This window comes from Hyalella azteca, unplaced genomic scaffold, assembly GCF_000764305.2.
Source record: "Hyalella azteca isolate HAZT.00-mixed unplaced genomic scaffold, Hazt_2.0.2 contig5093, whole genome shotgun sequence".
Taxonomy (NCBI): domain Eukaryota; kingdom Metazoa; phylum Arthropoda; class Malacostraca; order Amphipoda; family Hyalellidae; genus Hyalella; species Hyalella azteca.
Window position 1 is genome coordinate 9,789 of NW_025935295.1, and position 19,914 is coordinate 29,702.

Sequence of the window (19,914 nt, forward strand, 5' to 3'; positions counted from 1 at the left end):
TTTTCCTCAGCAAGGTAATGCTTGTCTGATATTATTAAGAATACGGTAGCGTCCATGAGCTCCATTTAACTACGTACAGAAGAAATTCACGACGTGCATCAGAAGAATTTTATTTTGTAAGAGAGAATCATGCCCACGTTGAATCTTTCGGATGGCTATTATCACTGTGTCTTCCACAAATTCCACAATGAACCATCAAACATATATATAAATGAAAATATTTGAAATTTTGACGCTTCATTCGCAAGCTTAGTAGTTTGACAAGTCTTCGAAGTCAGTGTATCCATGGGTGTATCTTTTTCAGTAACACGCCTCAATGAACTTCCATCGTCCATCGCCCGATGCGTGGAATGGCATAGGTTACATTGAAAATTCATACATTTTGAACCGCGGAAATTATATATTTTATGTTTTTAAGTCATTTCTTATCGTAATCAATTTTTTATCATAAAATGAGGACACAATCCATATTGGGACTCCAAACCAGCCCCTTGGCCCTAATCATATCGTCACTAAAAATTCCCGTAAAATTCTTATATCACGTTTTTTGAAAATAATATAAGAAAAAACTATACAATGATTGAATTCATGTTAATTTGAAGGTTCGTGCAGAGTAAAATTGTTGCTGTTTCCATAAAATCAATAAAAATGCAAAATTCTATCTGAACCAGTGTTGCATCACGTTATGACATTTAAGCCATCATTTATATTAACACTTTTGTCATAGGGTGATTTCTGAAAGCGTTCTCCAGAGGAAATAAAAAACTATAATTTATCCAAAAAGTATTGTATTACGATAGGAATATATTATTCTAGCTCGTTAAATTATAATTCTTCTGGTGAGCCAAAAATTTCTACTTCTCGTTTTGAACGAGTTTAACAGAAACGAAAATCAACGGGAAATGTTATGGCAGTGAAGTCGGTCCGGCTGACTCCTACATTCGGCAGTGGCAACTGGCATTCAGCCTCTTATATGTTGCCCAGCAACTAGTAATTAAATAATTTTAAAGTTACGACTCGCCCGTAATACTCCTTTGTCTGAAGAAGGGCTCCAGTTTTTATTATCTTTGTTAGTTAAATAAAATTTTTCCTGCCGCTTAAACTCGTCATGTCCAGCACTGGAGCTATTCCACGCGTGAAAAAGATTCCAAATTCTTCTTTGACAAGTTTAAAGAGTCCCCCAGGATTCCCAACAACCCTGCCACATGATGTTCAAATTTTGGTAAGTAGTTAGAAGTTAATTCAAAATTAGTTTGCTTTGATTCTTTAGGTATTTTCATACCAATGTGGGTAGCCTACTAGCTACTACTATAAAATTTGATTTAGGTAGTTTAATTTAGGATTTAGGTAGGCCTATCTTCTAAAATAAATTTTGATGAATCTGAGAATACCTATGTATACCTAGGCCTAGGTAGCTAGATTATATTTAAAAAGCCTAAGGCTTTTATGAAACACATAAACAAAAATCAAGAATGTACCTAGCTATCCAGTTCTAATAGAAGCTGCATTCCTGTGTAGATATAAAATTTATAATCTTAACAAATTTCCTCCATCATACTCATACCTATCTGGTGTCAACTGTCAAAGTACCTTGAGTCACACACTACACAGCAATCTAATAAAATATGGAAAATTGAGCAAAAGCTACCATGTAAAAATAACAAGAGCTCATAGCCTAGGCTGTTTGCTTTCAATTTTTGAAAATCTCCAGTTAACAATCTATTTTAAACTCAATTTTTAGAAATTTATGGCAAAAATAGTAGTTTGTCCTTCAATTACCTATAAGGCTATGGCTATAAATAATACCACTCTAACACTCTTATCAGCCTAAGCCCTAAATTTCATCTACCATCGTCCATCAATGCCACATAAGCATCACTCAGCAGAAATGGAACTAATAATTCACAGTGGCAAAGGAGGACATTTTTACTGCCATTCCTGTTCCTCAACTTAATTTTGGAGTCTTATAAGAATAAGTGCACCAGTAAGTTTATTTGATACCTACCAGCATTATGATAAAAAAATTTATTTAAATATTGAGTAGATGAGAAAATTAAAAATGAACTGATTCTAAAAAATCTCTGATTTGCCACTATGCAAGTGCACATAGCCTGCATAGGCCTTACCTACCTTGTTTTGTTGCTCATTACCATTACCAAAACCTCAATCTGGAATACTGGGCAAAACTTCCCTAAAATTATGGGTTAAAGCAATTGTTTCACAGGTAATATTTGACAATTGCTTGTGTCTGGGTGAAAATAGGTAACTGAAGAAATAGAGGGAAAAAGGCCTAAGGAACAGGTAAAATTGGCCAAATACACAGTCGTCTTTGTCCAAATCATGGGTGGCTACTGCCCAATTGTCCAGTTTGGCCAAAACCTGTTTCAACCATATAACACTTGTCAAAATTAAGATTTGTATAATTTGATAACAACATGATGACTACAAAGCTATTTTGATCATGCAAGAAAGAGATGGTTTGGTTTCATCTATAAAATGGAACATTTCAATTGAAGGCTGGCAACCTAAGGGCTGCTGGTGAGGATGTAAAGTTATCAACATGAACAGTACCTAGTCTTGGACTCATGGTTACATAGGAAAAAGTAACCTCTAGTTTTTACAACTTATGCTTTTTAGTGGAATGCAATATTCTTGTGTATTTTATGAGTTCTCTTTTTCCATCATTTTTCCTTATTCAGGTTGGCCAGGAGGCATCTGAGCCTCTTGACATCAAGCTCTTGACCATCAGTTCTAATGGAGTTCAGACCAAAATTCCAGCATTGGTGAGCCTTAACATGCATCAAAAATTTTTTTCTAGTTTGGTTGAAAAATTCCCAACTGCTTAACTAGGAATTCTCAATTTGTTTGTCTAATTACTGGTATATATATGTACTCTTTTGCAATGTATACCTATATAAAGTATCATTTTAGAGATAAGCAACTAAAATACATTAGGCCATGTCTTCAATAGTACTTTTTCATTGTCTGTGATTTCTTATATATATTTAAAATATTTGGTTGAAATATTCTATTAAACTGTATTTTTTAAATTAGATAATAGGTAATTTACTATGATCATATTAGTTGCGTGGTTTGGTTAGAGATCATATTTATTAGTACATTTTGCAAACCTCTTATCCTAATTATGAAGAATTGTAATTCCGTATATGTCTCTAGAGCAAATCTTGGTGTGAATTAAGAGAGCTGATGAAGTACAGCCCCCCACCCCAGCACGGCTTGGAGCTCCCGGGTGCCTTGGATGCCTGGCTTGAGCAGATAGAGTTCTTCAGACAAGACCTTGAGTGGATGTTAGCATTGCCCCATCACAAGTAAGCTCACACTGCTTTGATACATTAAGACTTTCCATATGCTCAAACCTGACAAATGAGTTTGATAATTGAAATATACCTACTGCATTCACTTCTAGGCTTGATAAATGGTGACCACCTTCTGACTTATTTCAAAATTGTAATCTTGACAGTGTGCAGAAAATTTCCCCATTGTATAAGATTGTTACAATTTTGCTAAAATTTCAGTCTGTTTGATGTTCAGCATGGGTCCAGAATTATTGCAAAAAATTTCCTTACCCTTGTTGGTATTCTTCAATAAACACTTTTAACCTTATAGAAATGCAAAGAATTTGTTAATTCTCTATTTATCTTCATCAAGCTGTTGTGCTTGCAGACACTTGAAGCATTAATGTACCATATCATTTCTTCATGACTCTCAGGTGGATTATCATAATTTGTTCAATTTGATGATATATACAAAATTAAGAATTTTCCTTTGGTAACAATTCAAAAACAAACTTTGTGATCTGATTCTGTGATCATAAATTGACTTACATCTTGCAGAAAGAAGTCTGCTTGAATTCATGCAATTAAGTTGGTCCATTTAGCGCAATTGACATGAAAGTGTTTGTACAGCACAGTCAGCACTACAGCTAAAAATTATTTGTATATATTACTGCTCAGAGTCAATTGAAAATGTTGCTTTAGCTCCTCTAAAATTTGAAAAGCGCTGCTACAAAGCTTAGAAAAGTAATTGCAGGCTGGTGTAAGGAATTTTTCAATTCGCTACATAATAAGGTTAAGCAAAGATTTATAATAAGAGAACCATCAAATTTTATTAGGAGAGGTTCAAAGTTGGATCTCCTTAATTGGGTCTTCATCCACAGGAAGCGCCGGAAGTTTTGATGGTAATTAAGTATTCATCCAGAGAAGAAGTTAAGTAGGAAGACCAGGCTCCACAATTTAGTTCAACTGGACATCAGAATTTAGAGTCTTCAGAATGAATAGAACCAGGTAAAGGCGGGGTCGGTGCTGGCGTCACAGGAACGGAGAAGTTTATACTGTTAAAGAAATTAAACAAGTAATTCGCTACATAATAAGGTTAAGCAAAGATTTATAATAAGAGAACCATCAAATTTTATTAGGAGAGGTTCAAGGTTGGATCTTCTTAATTGGGTCTTCATCCACGGGAAGCGCCGGAAGTTTTGATGGTAATTAAGTATTCATCCAAAGAAGTTAAGTAGGAAGACCAGGCTCCACAATTTAGTTCAACTGGACATCAGAATTTAGAGTCTTCAGAATGAATAGAACCAGGTAAGGGCGGGGTCGGTGCTGGCGTCACAGGAACGGAGAAGTTTATACTGTTAGAGAAATTAAACAAGTTATAACACGAGTAGATATGGTACACAAATAGTGACAAACGCAATGATTAAGGCAGTATATATCATAATGTTCAAATGAGAGTAATGGCACACACCTAAATCTATTCGGGATTCAGTGTTGAACCGTAGTTACAACAGCTAGGCTTAATCAAGGAATGAAACCCTAACAAAAGAGGAGTGTAAAGTTGGAGGAAGGCTCACCAGAAAGGACAGGCAGGACAGTAGGAGGTTCAAATGCACGGGAAAAAGTTAGAGGAGGAATGAAACCCTAAACCTCCATCTACCTATACTAGACCCTAAGCAAATGACCATAGTGTAATTTATCCACCTTAAACGTCCCAAATGGAGGTTATCCCAAAACGTAAATTATGGTGAGCCTAAGATAAATCCTACCTAGATAATACACGAGTAATAAATAGTTATGTAAATCCTGCTAGAAACCACATTCACCTAAAATTATAAGACAGTAGAATAAAGGTCTCAGCAAGGATTAGGAGCCTGTGGACGCTGAAGATGCGTAGTCCAATACTCAGGTCGCAGGTAAGATTAGAGGAGATGTTGCTCAGTCGGCTGCCGGAACGAATCTGAGCTAATTTGAAGGTTAGCTACCTCGTCACCTGGGCAACAAATGAAGGCAGCAATGCATTTGAAAGTGGTAATTTCTTACACACTCCCGGGGCACAAAATTGGAACAAAATTCATCAATGAATTATGGTCGTTATACAAGGTTAAACATTAAATTAATTTTCAGCAGAGGCACGCAGTCGCTGTAAGCACTGCTCAGCAGCTCTGCGTCTCACTCTCGTCTCCGCGAGCCCGCCACCGCTGCTGGCGCCTGCAACAGTAGGAGGAACATCAGGAGGACGATACGGAGACACAGAATCTAAATTTAATTCTAAAGGATACAACAATGAAATTGAGTAGACCCCCGTCGAGCGGTCTGGTCTTAAAACTTCAGCAGAGCGCGTCTTGCCGTCATTACCTGTAAATAATTTACATATGCGACCCATGATCCACAGTGGACGTGGTTTGTTAGGTGCAGATATGAGAACGATGTCTCCTATTTTAATTCGATCTTCCCATTTGGGCTGATAGAGATTAGTGCGAGTTTCTCGCAAGGAGAGTAAGTACTCCTCGTACCACAAGTCTTTAAATTTATCCAGAGCGTCCTCCCTGATTTCAAGGGTTTTAATTAGATCAGCACGGGCAGGTACGTTGAGGTCACCCGACAACGCACCGAAAGTCAAGTTACTGCTCATGCCAACACGGATGAAAGAATTAGGAGTTACAACATCGTGAGACTGGTCGCTGGTATCACGGTAAGTCAATGGATGGGAATTTATTGCTTCCTGGACGTCAGATATCAAAGTCAAGAAGTTGAAGTATTCTATTTTGTTTCTGCCAATGGATTTGTACAGAGAGTTTTTAACTACTCTCAGAAGGCGCTCCCAACTGGCAGCAGCCCAAGGTGAATATAATGGAACACGGTAATGCTTTACGTTATTTTTGGCTAAATATTCAGAGAAGCAACTATCTGAAAAGGACTTGTTCAGCAATTCGGCAGATTGAACAAAGCTAGGAGCGTTATCGCTGTAGATGCTTTTAGGCAATCCAAAGCGGTTCATGAATCTCACGAAAGCAGAAAGAAACGACTTTGTGCTCATGTCAGGCACAACTTCCAAATGAATGGCACGCACACTCAAACAGGTAAATATGACAAGATACATTTTGACGCAGGTACCGGCCAACTGCACGAAAAAATGACCAGTAAAATCAACACCTGTGTTTTTGAACGGTCTCACGAAATTGACGCGGTCACGCACGTAGTCGGTTACCTTGGGATACCTGTAAGAAAATGCATTAATTTTAGTGCAGATGACACATTCCTTCAGCACGCGCTTAACTTGAGGTCGTGGTTTGGGTAGCCAATAACCCTGGTTACGGAGAGTATTTAGGGTGGAAGAAAGTCCCATGTGCTGGCACTTTAAATGAGAATCTCTAATTATCAAGTTGGTGAAATGGCTATCGCGGGCAATGAGGACAGGATGCTTGATAGCATATGGTATGTAATTACATCTGCTTAATCGTCCTCTGGAACGAATAATACCATCATCATCTAAGAATAGGTTAAGATCTCTGACCAAAGGAGGCACGGTACCTGAGCCATCTGAAAGCAAAAAGGCAAGTTCCTCCCTGTAATGCAGAGATTGTTCAAATTTGATCCAGTATTTGCGTGCCAGCGTCAAACTGTTCACGCGATCGGGATTTGTCTTTCGAAGCAAACTGACAAAGTGGAACAACCCGGCTGTTACAGAGATCAATTTATGTAGCTTCGAATACCTGTGAAGATCAATGACAGGAGCGTTGACGCAATTTTTCAATACTGCGCCACAGACGACCTTCTTATTGGTATCAGACAAACTTAATAAGCTGGCTTTAGGCCAACTTTGTTCATCCTGGCAAAGAAATTCGGGACCTTTCTGCCAGAAAGAAAAATTGTCTTTAAATTGTTTAACGGTAATCCCCCTGGTCAAGAGGTCTGCAGGGTTCTGCGAAGTGGGCACATATTTAAATTCACATTTTAGGTTATATTCATCTTTCAGTTGGTCACAGAAATTTAAAATATCTTTCACTCTGTTGGATGCAAAGACATTTTTGGATTTAATTTGTTTGTTCAAGACCCATGACAGAGCAATCTGCGAATCGACAGCAATGACGATACTGGTAATTTTTACCCTGTCAAGTGATCGTATGAGACACATCAAACATTTTATAGCGAGATATATTGCTAGCAGTTCTAATGTAGGCAGGCTTTTCGACTTCAAGGGCGACACCTTCGTCTTGCTAAAAAGCCAATTTGCAGACTTTCCTACCTCTCCTTCAACGACACTATAGACATTGAATCCGTAGTTCGCTTTTGAAGCGTCAGTAAAGAGGACTAGCTTCACATTTTCACCAGTAACTAGAGCCTGTCTATCAAACTGAAAGGTATTCAACAAGTTGAGCTCAGCGAGCAGCTGGAGCCAATCTACTTTAATGTCGGATGGGACTTGGTCGTCCCAAGCAATGCCCGACTGCCAAAGACGTCTCATAAGAGACTTGCCCCTAACCAAAATGGGATTTAGCAAACCTAAGGGATCAAAACATTTAGAAAGTTTAGACAGAACTGAACGTTTAGTTACCGGGTCATGCTGACCGGAAGCATCATTGAAGGCAAGATACATGGTGTCGTTGGATTTGTTGTACATGTAGCCCAGAATTTTTTCTGCATTACCTCGATGCTGCACAGCCACACCGTCCGTCTCAAATGTCTGATTAAGCACGTCACAATTAGAAGCCCAGGAGCGCAGGACGAAGCCACCGTCCAGCATGCGCGAGTAGGCAGTGCGGTACAATTCAATCATCTGGGATGTAACGTTGCCCGTCAGGAATAGGTTGTCAACGTACAAACAGTTCTTAAGGAAATAAGAACACATGTCGTTAGGGTACTGGGCGACATGGTGCTTGATTACAAAATTTAGAATGAATGGACTGGCGACATAGCCATACACAATAGATGTGTAACGGTAAGCCTGAAGTTGGCCATTTTTAACCCATAAAATACAGAATTTATTGCGATCATGGTTGTCGCTTAGCTTAATTTGAAGGAAGGCACGTTTAATGTCAGAAATCAATAAATATTTATCATGACGCAATCCTAGCAGCAAACTGAATAGATTCGACATCAAATCTACACCCTGAAAGGAAGCTTCGTTAAGAGAAGTAGAACCGCGCACTTTAAGCGAACAATTAAGCACAGGGCGGACCTTCTGTGTGGAAGTCGCGTCATCGCGTACAACCTCACGATGGGGTATGAACACTTCATCTCCTGAACAATTCTTCAACGAAATGGGCTCTAGCACGCCTTCCTCTATCTGCTCATTGAAAATAGCGTCATATTGATCAAATAAGCCCTTTGCATTCAGTCTATCGAGCACTCGCTCCATCACTGCTTTGGCTATATGAAAATTAGATTTTACATTGCACAAATTTTCATTCCACAAGAGCTTTACATGGTATTTACCATCTTCAAATTTAACATTTTTCTCAAATTGCTCGATTTTCTTTTCGTCAAGAGGAGAAATATTCTCCTTTTCAGAGATGCCGATAGTCTCTAATCGGAATAATTTATCCAGGTTCCCTTCTACGCAACTCTCTGGGAGCGCTTCTGATATTGGATCAGGATATTTAGGAATGGGATCGAGAACAAAGTTTACATAAGTGTTATTTCCGGCACTTTGCCCGAGCAAATTTTGATGCATACGTGCCGCTTGACTCTGCGTCAAAAAACTATCTACGTTTCCGAAAGGAATTACGCTTGAGCCCACTGAAAACGCAAAGCCATTCAAACAAGGTACAATTCCCAATCCAAGGCAAGGAATTAAATCCACCCCAATAATACCGTCGATTTTGACAAGGGTGCTTTCTTCCCTTATTTCGGCCAAGGAAGGATCGGCAAGTTTGAACTTTTGCTTCACGTTACCAAATGCACGGTACAATGACGGCACTGCAAACGACATTTCAAATGCATCATCTACTAGGATAGGCAACTGCCTTTTCTGTGTCGGGAAAGTGAATTGGAGAGCAACTTCGGAGAATTCTTTCACTCCTTTATCAAGGAAAGTTTTTACGGTACAAGGAAATCTCTTTCGATCATTTGGAAAGTTAATTTTGTCAAGGATAGCGCCAGAGACATATGAACGTTGAGAGCCGGTGTCAATAAGCATGCGCGCATCTGTAACGTAGTTGCCTTTAGCTACAGGAATTAGGACCGTGGGCAAGATATTGACTGAATTCTTATCTACGGAGGAATGCAGACATACGTTAGTAGTAGATTGAGGCGCAGATGCACTGAATTTTGGACACAATGCTGAAATATGTCTCCGGTCTTTACAGAATTTACATGCATAATCCAATTTAACTGAACAATCTTTGAGTTCATGCTTTGAACTTGTGCACTGCTGGCATATTTTAAGCTCCTTGCATCTGTCAAAGCGCGCTTTATGCGTAGGGTAAAGAGTACACTGAAGCATGCTATGCGCAGAGCTAGAACAAAACTTGCACGCACGCTTGGTGGTGGCAGATGCAAGGGCACTGTTGCTGAATACCTGTCGAGGTTTATCGTCATTCAGCTCCCTACAACGGTTGCTGAAAGGTTTACTACCAGCAGCCTCGTTAACCGGAGCAGGTTTCGGCTTATCATGACTAACTCGTAAGGCAAGAGTTTCAATAACAGTCACATAGTTGTCAAATATTTGAATTAGAGTTGGATAGTTGGAACCCAACTTTCTGGCGAGCTCCGGCCTGAATGCTGAAGGCAATTTCGAAGATACTAATGAGCTCACAATGGTAAGTGCGGCCTTCTCTGCAAGTACGTCACAATCGTAGATTTTTAAATCGGCCATGATACTCTTAACGGAAGATATGAAGAGCCTTGTCTCATGAAATGAAGAATCAGTCTTGCATTTCAATTCAAATAACTTATTGCACAGCTGATCAATCAGACTGTCTTTATTAAGAAATTCTTTCTCAAGAAGTTCGAGTGCAAGCGCATAATTTTGATCTTCAAAAGTGAGATGATCAAGTAACTGATAGGCGTAGCCTGTCAGGTAACTTTTGAGGTAAGTAAGTTTAGCGGCAGGAGACAAGGATTCCCGGTTATCAACAATACTACGAAACTTTGTAATGAATGAATGAAATTTCAGGGCAGACGTGCCTTCACCACTAAATGGTTCAATGCGCAACTGAGGTAATTTTACATCTCTGGTATAGCTCGCACTTTTCTACTTAGTATTTTTTTGCCTGGCTTTATCATGGGGGAACTTTCATCTTTTTTTTGGATCGGTTGCATGTTGTGTTTTCTTGTTTGGGTCTTCATTTACTGTCTGCTCCGTAGGTTTTGCTGTTATTTGATTATTGATGCTCTGCTGTTCGGTGGTGCGACTGGGCTGGAGCATTTTGTTCACCTGGGCGTGGGACTTTTGCGTCTTCGGGTTTGATAGGTCCTGGTGCTGGGGGGTTTTGTGCTGGGTTGTGATGTTGGGCTTGTTTTTTGCTGTTTTAGGCATTAATGCCTTTATTTCACGAGTATTTGTGGTTTACAGATTGTTATCACCGGTATGTTTATGTCTTTTTTTTTCATCGTGTTTAGGTGATGGTTTTGGCTGACCCTTTTATCTATTCTTTATTCCTTGTTGCGCTGTATTTGCATCTTGTAGTTTTACTTGAGTGATGGATTCCTCTTTAAATTTGAGTGTTCAGTTGGTTGAGGGTTCGCGAGATTTGGTATGTTGTTCTGTAGGGGGTTTTTCTGTTCGGTACATAGTTAGGTTAGGCATGGATTTCTAATCCTCGTTCTATCTATTTTTGTTCGTAGGGGTTTGAGGTTGGTTTTCTTTATTTGGGTTTTCCTTCCCGGGTGGCGGTTGTCGTTTTGCTTGTATTTTGGTGTTCCTCCGGTGAATCCTTTCTGTATGATGCCCGGGTTCTAGATTTTTGTTTAACTGGTGCTCGGAATTAGGTTTCTTTAGAATTATTAGACCGTGGTATGGGGGTGTTCGGTGGTGTTGTGAGCGTGTGGGCGCTGTTTATGCTTTTTGCGATATTCAGGTCGTTGTTACGCTTGTTGGCGCTGTTGCTCAGTCGGCTGCCGGAACGAATCTGAGCTAATTTGAAGGTGAGCTACCTCGTCACCTGGGCAACAAATGAAGGCAGCAATGCATTCGAAAGTGGTAATTTCTTACACTGGTGGTTAGATCTCATCTTGATTATAAACAAACATTTTTAATAAACATGATCTGCAAATTTCACTATTCATTCATATTTTCCAGTGCACAAAACTACCTTTGAATGCGGCCTATGTACTGAAATGTCTTTCAGATTTTGGTCCGAGCTGATATACTCGCGCAAGATCCACAAGTGTCTGGTGTCATACCTGAGCCAGGCACCACGCTGGTATGATGAAGGCTACCTCAACATCATGAACGACATTCAGCACAGGAACATCATTGGTCCAGTGCTTCTCTCTGTGCACAAACTCGTATTTCTGGTGCATCTTAGAATGTCTACTTATAAGGAATCTAAGGTGAGTGGTCCTAAATTCGCCTCAGATGCCACCCGATCAATATTTTTACTAGCACTACTTGGATAACTAAAATTTTCTATGCAAATATTCTCTCTCATTTTATGCGAATAGTTCTCTATCATGTTTGTTCAATGATGCAATATGTCTAGCCATACAGGATGTCCACAATTGCTCCCAGAAGTATTTTCTCTATTTTTTATATTACACTTGTGTTTAATTGATGAAAACTCATCAATGTAGTGTTTTTGTCTCTGTTACAGAGTAATCACATATCCGCCAGCGCATTTGGTGATCTTTTGTACGACCATTACGTGCTTGACGTGTGCCAGCTGCTGGATCTTTGTAGCCTCTACCATCCCTCAGACTCAGCGCTGCTCTCTAAGGCCATATCTAATGTCTTCACTCACCAGCCCAAGTACAAAGCCGATCTGCGCCAGTTACTTGAGTCCGTCATTAGTGTGAGTTCTTTATTTTCTGGCCTGTTAAATGATCAAAAGTGCATGGTAGACATGTGAAAATTTTGGAATATTTTGGATTTGCCCTCTGCACTTGCTTGAAATATTGGAGCTTTGATTATCATTTGCAAAATTCTCTCTTACTGCAAACTTACCCCAAACTGGAATAATGTTTTTTAGTTTTCCATTGCCGAAAAAGTTGAGATTTTTTTCTAAAATATGGCGTCTATTCTTATTTTGATCCATTGGAGATGGATTTTGATAAATAAACAAAATGGTGATAAACTCTCAATCACACCAGACAACCACACCAATTCTCTTGTTCATATTCTATGTTTACTTCGGGTACTATTAGAAACAAGATCACTAGACGAGACCTCAGCTTTCTGCTGAGCTCTTTACCTTCAAAGAATGTTGTATGTAAGATTCCTATCAATTATCTTTCATACTTTCCTATTTGAAATCTTCTACTTCTGGCTTGACATTTACATTCTCATTTCTTGCCGAGTTCGGCAGGGATAGGAGTGCGCTAGAGATTCTATAACCTTAGAAATTCTTAGGCATGTATAATTATTAGCGCTATTGAAGCGTTATTCTTTAGCATCGTAGTTTCACTGACTTAATCGTTATGTAGGCCTTGGACAATGTCGAGGAGCAGCTTGCCGTGAGCGACGGAGGTGCACCCATGAGCCTGAAACACACGAGCAGCAGTTCCCACAGTGCCGAGGAGCTACACGCCGTCCTCATGTACCTGCTCGACACTTTTTATTCCCTGCACAACTTTCTCTGTGTATACCCTCAGTCGGCGACGATCTTCCATGAGTGCGAAATGCACATCAGGTGCGTTCTCACCAAATTCCTGATTATTTTGTGTGACAATTTTTCATGAGTAAAGTTTATTTCTTCTAAAATTGCATTTCTTCTTCGTCAAAGTAACTAGAAAATTTAAAAAATATCGAGTCGTAATTATCTTTCTTATTAGTTCTAATTGAATTTTGGTTCTTTTATTTTTAGGACGTGCCTTTGTTACGAACGAGTAATTCCTTGCCTGAGCCACAACTCAAGCGCTAGAAGAGCTGATTCTCCAGCAGATGAAGATAGCGATTCTGGGTTCAGCTCTACAGCTGCAACCTTATTGCGACTCGAGCAGCTCCGCTCCACGATGCTTCTTACCTTCAGAGCTATTATCAAGAATGTGTGTATTGATCCCATCAGTGACGCCAGTGGGGCCGCAAGCAACGAATGTTTCGAAAAATATCATCATATTGTGTCTTCCTGTCTTGCGGAGAAACATTTCATAGCTGATTATCATACATCGTTTAACTTCTTTAAAGATATTGAATTGTACAAAAAACACAACATAGATACAACTGCCGTCCACTTCCTAGAAGATGCAGTGAAAGGCATACTCAGTGATATGAATATAACAGAAAGTGTCAATGATGGAACGCTTGCTAACGGCAATAATGCGACAGTTCATCCTAAATGTAAATTAGAAGATAACAGCGGCATGACGCAATACGTCGCGACCGGCAGTACCGAAGTGGACGCTGTGCACCTAGCTGAGCTCGTGTCGAGCGTGCAAGACCTAATGCCACACCTTGGGGCAGGCTACATCGCTGCGTGTCTCAAACACTACAGATATTCCTCCGAGGAGCTCATCAATGCACTTCTTGAGGGCACACTCCCGCCCGAGCTTCTTAGCTTAGATCCCAGCTTATCAACTGCTCCGCAGTCTATGCAGCTTACAGAGCAATCTAAGCCTTCAAGTTCTGACATGCCTGTTGCGGCCGCACCAGGTTATCACTCTACATACGAACAAGGCGAAGACGCTGCCAAGCTTAGTGTGCTCAACAGAGCCAATATCTATAACGACGACGAGTTCGATGTGTTCGGTGCCGGGCGTGTGGATACGACCAAAGTTCATCGCGGCAAGAAGAAAAAAGATGCGCTCGAAACGGACGATGACGTCAGAGAAAGAGTGCGCGCCTTAGGACGAATGTATGACGAACGACAAGGACGCAGCATATACGAAGACGAGGATCCCGAGAACAGTCTTGTGCCTATTGCTGACTACAACGACGAATATGACGATACTTACGACGACAACGAAGCTGGAAATATGGATGCCAACACTGAAATTGCCATGCCAATCAGGAAGAGGGCGATGAAGTAAGTTGATGCTGTTAAATTTAATGAAATAACTTTATTTTCGTTTAATATTGCAGTATAACCAATTATATTTAATGTTGATTCAAGATTAATACTGCATTTATGTATTTGGACTAATCTCGGGCTCTCAAGAGCAAGATATATCCTTAGTGATAACAAATTCTACATACGTGAAACGCCTATCGAGGCTATTGCCTATCCAAATATTATGGATTGAGAACCTGTTTGTTACGGACTATTTCGTTCAGAATTAGCCAACATGACCTGTATTACTGTTTTGAAAACAATCAACAATATATTGAGGGTAAATATTTCAGCTGGCTGTCTCTTTTTAGTCGTGGGTCGCGCTCAGCGCTTCATAATTCCATTAGCACAATAACAGCACGTTATAATACAGCTGCCAATCGTGTAATAATAACGACTCATTGCAATGCAATGGAATAATATAAACAAATGTTGCAGCCGACCACCACTTTTCAACCGTGGCGCCCTGAACGCGCCCCTCCAAGCAGACTCGAACTCTGAGAACGATGAGGACTGCAGCACCGGCGGAGCGTCACTGGAGCAGAGCGTAGCGCTGCCTGCAGAGGAAGATGAACTAGAGTTCGAGAGACGGAGAGGCTTGAGGAAAGGTCTTGGAGGTGCTCAGTTCATTGCAGAACTCCGGGAGTATGGGTGAGGAAAACAATACTAAAAAATCATCATCGTTTCATTTTGGTTTTACATAAAACTATTTCCCTTTTCCTGAATTATTTTCCTGAAGGTTTAGTTATAATTTTTAAGAAAGTTGTAATTTATATTTTAATAGTTTTGTTTAGAGCTTCTAGTATACGATTTGATTTAGCCTACAGCTTGATTTTCTTTTCCTGCGTCTTCCTTACTGGCGATCACGATACGATCTTTATCTTTAAAATATATTGTGTTTCTCTAGAACAGAAAGTCGTTCTTGACAATCGTCTTGTATCACTTGAAAATGTACAGCACGAAGAGCATGATTGACGCAAAATCTCAAGCCTCAATAAAAGTGTCACTTCATTGCAGAGGTGTGATCAATCGCAAGCCGTTGGTGCGGGACCGCAATCTGCCCGCCAGCCACGATTTCCATAACAACAGGCCACGGCACCAGCGCTTCCTGCCTCGCGACTTCCACAGGGACCACCACAAGCCTGTCCGGAATGACTGCAACGAGGAAAATGCGTCAGAACCACAGGGTAAAGTCTGGGGTCAGGCTTTGCATAAGATTGATGCACTATCATTTTAATTATCAGCGAGTTGCTCATGTGTAGCATAAATTGTTGTAATGCTATGTAATTTTTGGCCAAAACTGGGCATATTTCTCATGGATCCTATCATTTTTTTCTGGGTTGTCAAATTGTCTCAGAGGTCTTGCTATGAACATCTGGTTGTCATTTATATAGGAGTCAGTGCGGATGAAGACGATTTTATCGAGGCCCCGACGGGATCAGGCGCTCCAGAGCCAGCTGAAAATGACTTGAGTTTCGTGCCTTTTTGTGAGAACCCTGAGGTGCTTCGGCAGCGAATGGCGCAGAGGAAAGCTTCTCAAGACTTAGCTCGCAACCGACGAGGGTGAGAATAAATTTATTTTTGGCGCATGCCGTAGTTGAGTTCGCTGGTGTTGAATAGTTCTTAAGCTAAGACGAGATGTAGTACCACAAAAAAGCACTACAACTGGTTATTGTTTAAAAAAGGTAACTTCTCATACCTAAGAATTAGGCAAATTAGCCCTATCCATTAATTCATTATGCAATTTTAAATAAATAGTTTTTTAATCACTTAGCTAATACTTTATGCAACTGCTCCTTTTAGAGTAGGGTCATCGTTTCTAAATTTGGTGTGATAGAAATCGAGGGCAGCGCGACCATGGACCCATGCCGCCTCCTCAGCCCATACTGTCCAACGGTTTCTATGGAGGCAGCGAGGGCCTCACTAGCGGCGGTCTCGCCCCACCTGCAGCGCCGGTCGTAAATGGCACCAGCGACAGCGCCGGTGCCCGCGGTGGCGCCAGACCCAAGACCTACACTAACAAGTCGGGCAAGTCCTGGCGCCATGGAACTGATGACGAAGCAAGGGGATCACGAGGTGGCAAGTGTGAGTACAAATGACAAAAAAGTGTTTGGTAGAGATGATTTTATAGCGTCATTTGGATGACTTTAATGTAAGGATTTACTGAAATGGCTTTGATAAAAAAGTCATTCTTTGAAAAGAATGACTTCGATGTAACGAATTCCGGAAATCAAAGATCCTTATCGGAAATGCACAGTGGGGAAAAAATATTTGTTTTTGAAGGGTTGGTATGTTTGGAAGTAGTTCATGATTTTACGCGAATTACTAATGTGTGTAATGTTGAATAGAATTTGAAGTTAGTCAGTTACGTGTCTCATTCGTTTGAAAATTCTTTCGACGTATTTAATGTATAGTTAACTATAATAGCTTCATTTTCTACGCGTTATTTGTGTAGGCTTTAATTTAAGCTACTTCTATTGTATAAATTCATTATTTTTCACTTCTTTGTCTTGTCTACCTCATGTCGATGTTAATCGGAACTGTACAGCAGGTCATATATGCGTGACTTCAGTGCATTTTCAACATTCGTATAAGGATCTAATATTCAAAAATACTCAACTGTTGACATGTTTCACGATCTAAGCTCTGAGGTAAGTCGGTCGGCGTTCTCAACTTCGCATTAAGTTTCAGATCGTTCCTTGTGAATCTGTTAATTGGTTGTTTTTCTCCTCCAGCAAGGATTTTCTCCATTGGTTGTTTTTCTCCAACAGCAGATATGTTTGTGTTCGGCAGACCATCTTCGTGTTATGAGAGACTGATGAACTAACATGATTTATTTTGCAGGGAAAGAAGATACCAACCATGGAAAGGCCCAGGATCCAAATTTTAGAAGAAAAATGGAACAAAAGAATAAAGCCAGAAAGCAGGCAGCTCAAAATAAGTTCGAGAGGAACAACTAGCACTAAATATCTTAGACAAAATCAATTTTCTTAAGTATTTTTGGCTGTTGTTTGTTATTTATTGTTGAGTGTATATACATTCTCGCTCTCAACTTGCTTTTGCTGGTCGATGTAGCAAACAAGTGTGGTGATTTGGCAAGTAGCTACTTCTGGCAACTAACTTGTGTTGCTCCTATTTTTAGCACGTTTTTGACGTGCTTATGTAAAATTGTGGGTTTTTTTAGGAATATAATGGTAGAAAATATACTTTTGCATGAAGTTAGAAGAGCTTACCAAATTTATACGTCTCATTATTAGAAGGTAACGGAGTGTTGGCGTTTCAGCGCCTGTAGCCTCTTCGGCAGCACGTGCGTACTAAAATATTTTTGTACTGTTTATAACGGAGTCGTCTCATATTTTGCGAATGTAAGTTATGGATTTATTTTTCTTTACATTTTGGTTGGTTCAAACTCGATCTTTTTACTTGTTCCAACTTCTTGTAGCTCTGACTTTGAAGTGGTAAAAGTACTTGTCAAAAATATTGAACTTCTAATTTGAAGTATATAGTTATAATTCTGCCAGCCTGATCACATGATTATTTTATATTGTTTTTATATGCCGATATCTTCGAAGATCTCTTTACGGCCCTAATTTCAAGCAAATTTATTGCGATTATAAAGCTTAACCACCCTATTTTTTAGCAGCTGCTTATAAACAATTCATCTCCTAAAGTAGACGAGCATAACATGCATGTTATTATCGGATGCGATCAATATTGTGAAATAATCGAAGGCTCTTTTTCATGCATGTACGTACGAAGCAAGAAAATACGGTTCCTCGAAAATATCAACGTGAACTCCAGGGTCGGTTGAATGAATTCAAATGGATCACTATAACCGTGGCCACTTTTTTGAAGCTGATGGTCATTGAAAAATTTCAGAATTTGAATGGAAAAATTTTCCCGCCAAGCAACTGGATACATCCGAAACTTATCTTCTGCTAAGTACTCGCTCCTGGTTGTGATACTCACTATTTTCATTCTGTAACACTTTCTTTTCTTGATTGTCAAGTTTTTCTTTCTTTAGTGTTTGGTTTTGCGCTCATAAAGCTTCTTTTTGATTTTATGTTTTCTGAAAATGCACAGTTCAGTGCAAGTGGTTGCAACACATGAGCTCAATTTTTCTTCTTGAAATGCCCTTAAGCTGGAAACACGTTGCCCATCGATAGCACCAATTTCAAGGCTTACCAATACTTGATCGTGTTGCCAAGCTTGATATTTCTGCAAGAATTCGGCATTTGAGCATTTCTTCCTTTTCCAGGCTATGTCATGCACCTGGCAGGGGTTTTGATAGTTTTTGATGTTTTTTAGCGCATTTTCTCATTTATGGAAAAAATGCACTATTGTACTCGCCATGTCCCTCTGTCCGTCCGTGACTTCACGTTTTCGTCGACGAGAAAGTGCGCTCTCTGTCACCCACTGCAGTGAGTACTGGAGTTATTATTTTTTATAGTTGCAATCACTTTATATCGCGCATGAGATGTTGATTAGAATGGAAGTTATCCCTTGATACGATTTTGAAAATTAAACTCGCTTCTTACTCACTCTTAATTTGCCACTAACTTGCTTCTTTGAAGTCAGTTTTTCATTAACTTGTGTTGCGTGCGTAACATAATTTAAGTTAATTTCTAATGTTCACGATCGAATTTATTTGCGCGAATTTTGATTGATTTCGTTAAATGCCTTTGCCGAGGATCATTGGCGACTGATTTGAAAGGCAAAAATGTCTCTTACTCTAACAACCAAATTTGTATTTCTTGTACACCTGTTTTGCTCACTACTAAAACGTCAATTACTTCTGCTCAATTTTTTATATTGATTTAACTGTCTCACATATGCTAGGCAACACCACAGGAACAAACTGTGATAATCACCTCAAACGTCTTGAAGGAAAATGATCTGGATTTGCGAGGTTTATGCTTTGTATCGGTGAGTCCTCAACATAACCAAGAATAAGATGAAATATTATTTTGCTAAGAATTAGGAGAAGCTCATCATTATTTTGCGTTATTTTAATTCTCGCTGTCGTAGTAATGCTGCAGAATTTTTAGGTCGGGAAGTATTTGCCTATATCGCAGTCAGCACTTGACAATTTCTCCTTCAGCAACTAATGTCAATCATTGTTACATAAACGATTGTTGCGGCGCTGCTTTTTTTCAAGCCAATCTCTTCGGAGTTTTTCCATTAGTCCAGTTGAAACCCAGGTGTAAATTTAAACACTTGTTTGGTTTATTTGGCCATTTTTGATGACAATGGCCTTTCTAAGTCTTGCAGGACGAGAACAAAAAACACGACTTCAAAGCTTCTAGCACCAAAGAATTAGACCGATTTTCCGACCTGGCGGAAGAATGTGAAATAATGTAAGACATTATTTTTCGATAACCTGCTATGGCTTACATGTAACGAAGCTGTAACCAACCTCGGCTGATAAATTCTGCTTTGCGGAAGTAGAGTTGAAAAATTAAACTCGG

General features: G+C 39.7%; 1 protein-coding gene and 1 long non-coding RNA gene across 2 annotated transcripts; one reads left to right on the forward strand and one right to left on the reverse strand.

Annotated features, from left to right (window-relative positions):
* Positions 1-890: 890 nt before the first annotated feature.
* On the forward strand, positions 891-18,786 carry LOC108672523 (activating signal cointegrator 1 complex subunit 2). Its single transcript, XM_018160205.2, has 12 exons — positions 891-1,222; positions 2,700-2,783; positions 3,178-3,329; positions 11,591-11,795; positions 12,056-12,253; positions 12,885-13,090; positions 13,265-14,422; positions 14,885-15,097; positions 15,464-15,633; positions 15,841-16,009; positions 16,284-16,531; positions 17,291-18,786. Exons 1-12 carry the CDS (start codon positions 1,109-1,111, stop codon positions 17,404-17,406), a joined length of 3,033 nt encoding a protein of 1,010 aa, XP_018015694.1. The 5' UTR covers positions 891-1,108; the 3' UTR covers positions 17,407-18,786.
* On the reverse strand, positions 4,411-4,980 carry LOC125177809. Its single transcript, XR_007156670.1, has 2 exons — positions 4,768-4,980; positions 4,411-4,651 (listed from the first exon to the last, which is right to left on the reverse strand). It is a non-coding gene; the product is annotated as an uncharacterized LOC125177809 (long non-coding RNA).
* Positions 18,787-19,914: the final 1,128 nt, after the last annotated feature.

Coding starts and splice junctions, on each gene's coding strand:
- LOC108672523 (XM_018160205.2), top strand. CDS start 1,109: ATGTCCAGCACTGGAGCTATTCCACGCGTGAAAAAGATTCCAAATTCT. Junction 16,010..16,283: donor TTAGCTCGCAACCGACGAGG/GTGAGAATAAAT, acceptor TTGGTGTGATAG/AAATCGAGGGCAGCGCGACC. Junction 16,532..17,290: donor GGGATCACGAGGTGGCAAGT/GTGAGTACAAAT, acceptor TTTATTTTGCAG/GGAAAGAAGATACCAACCAT.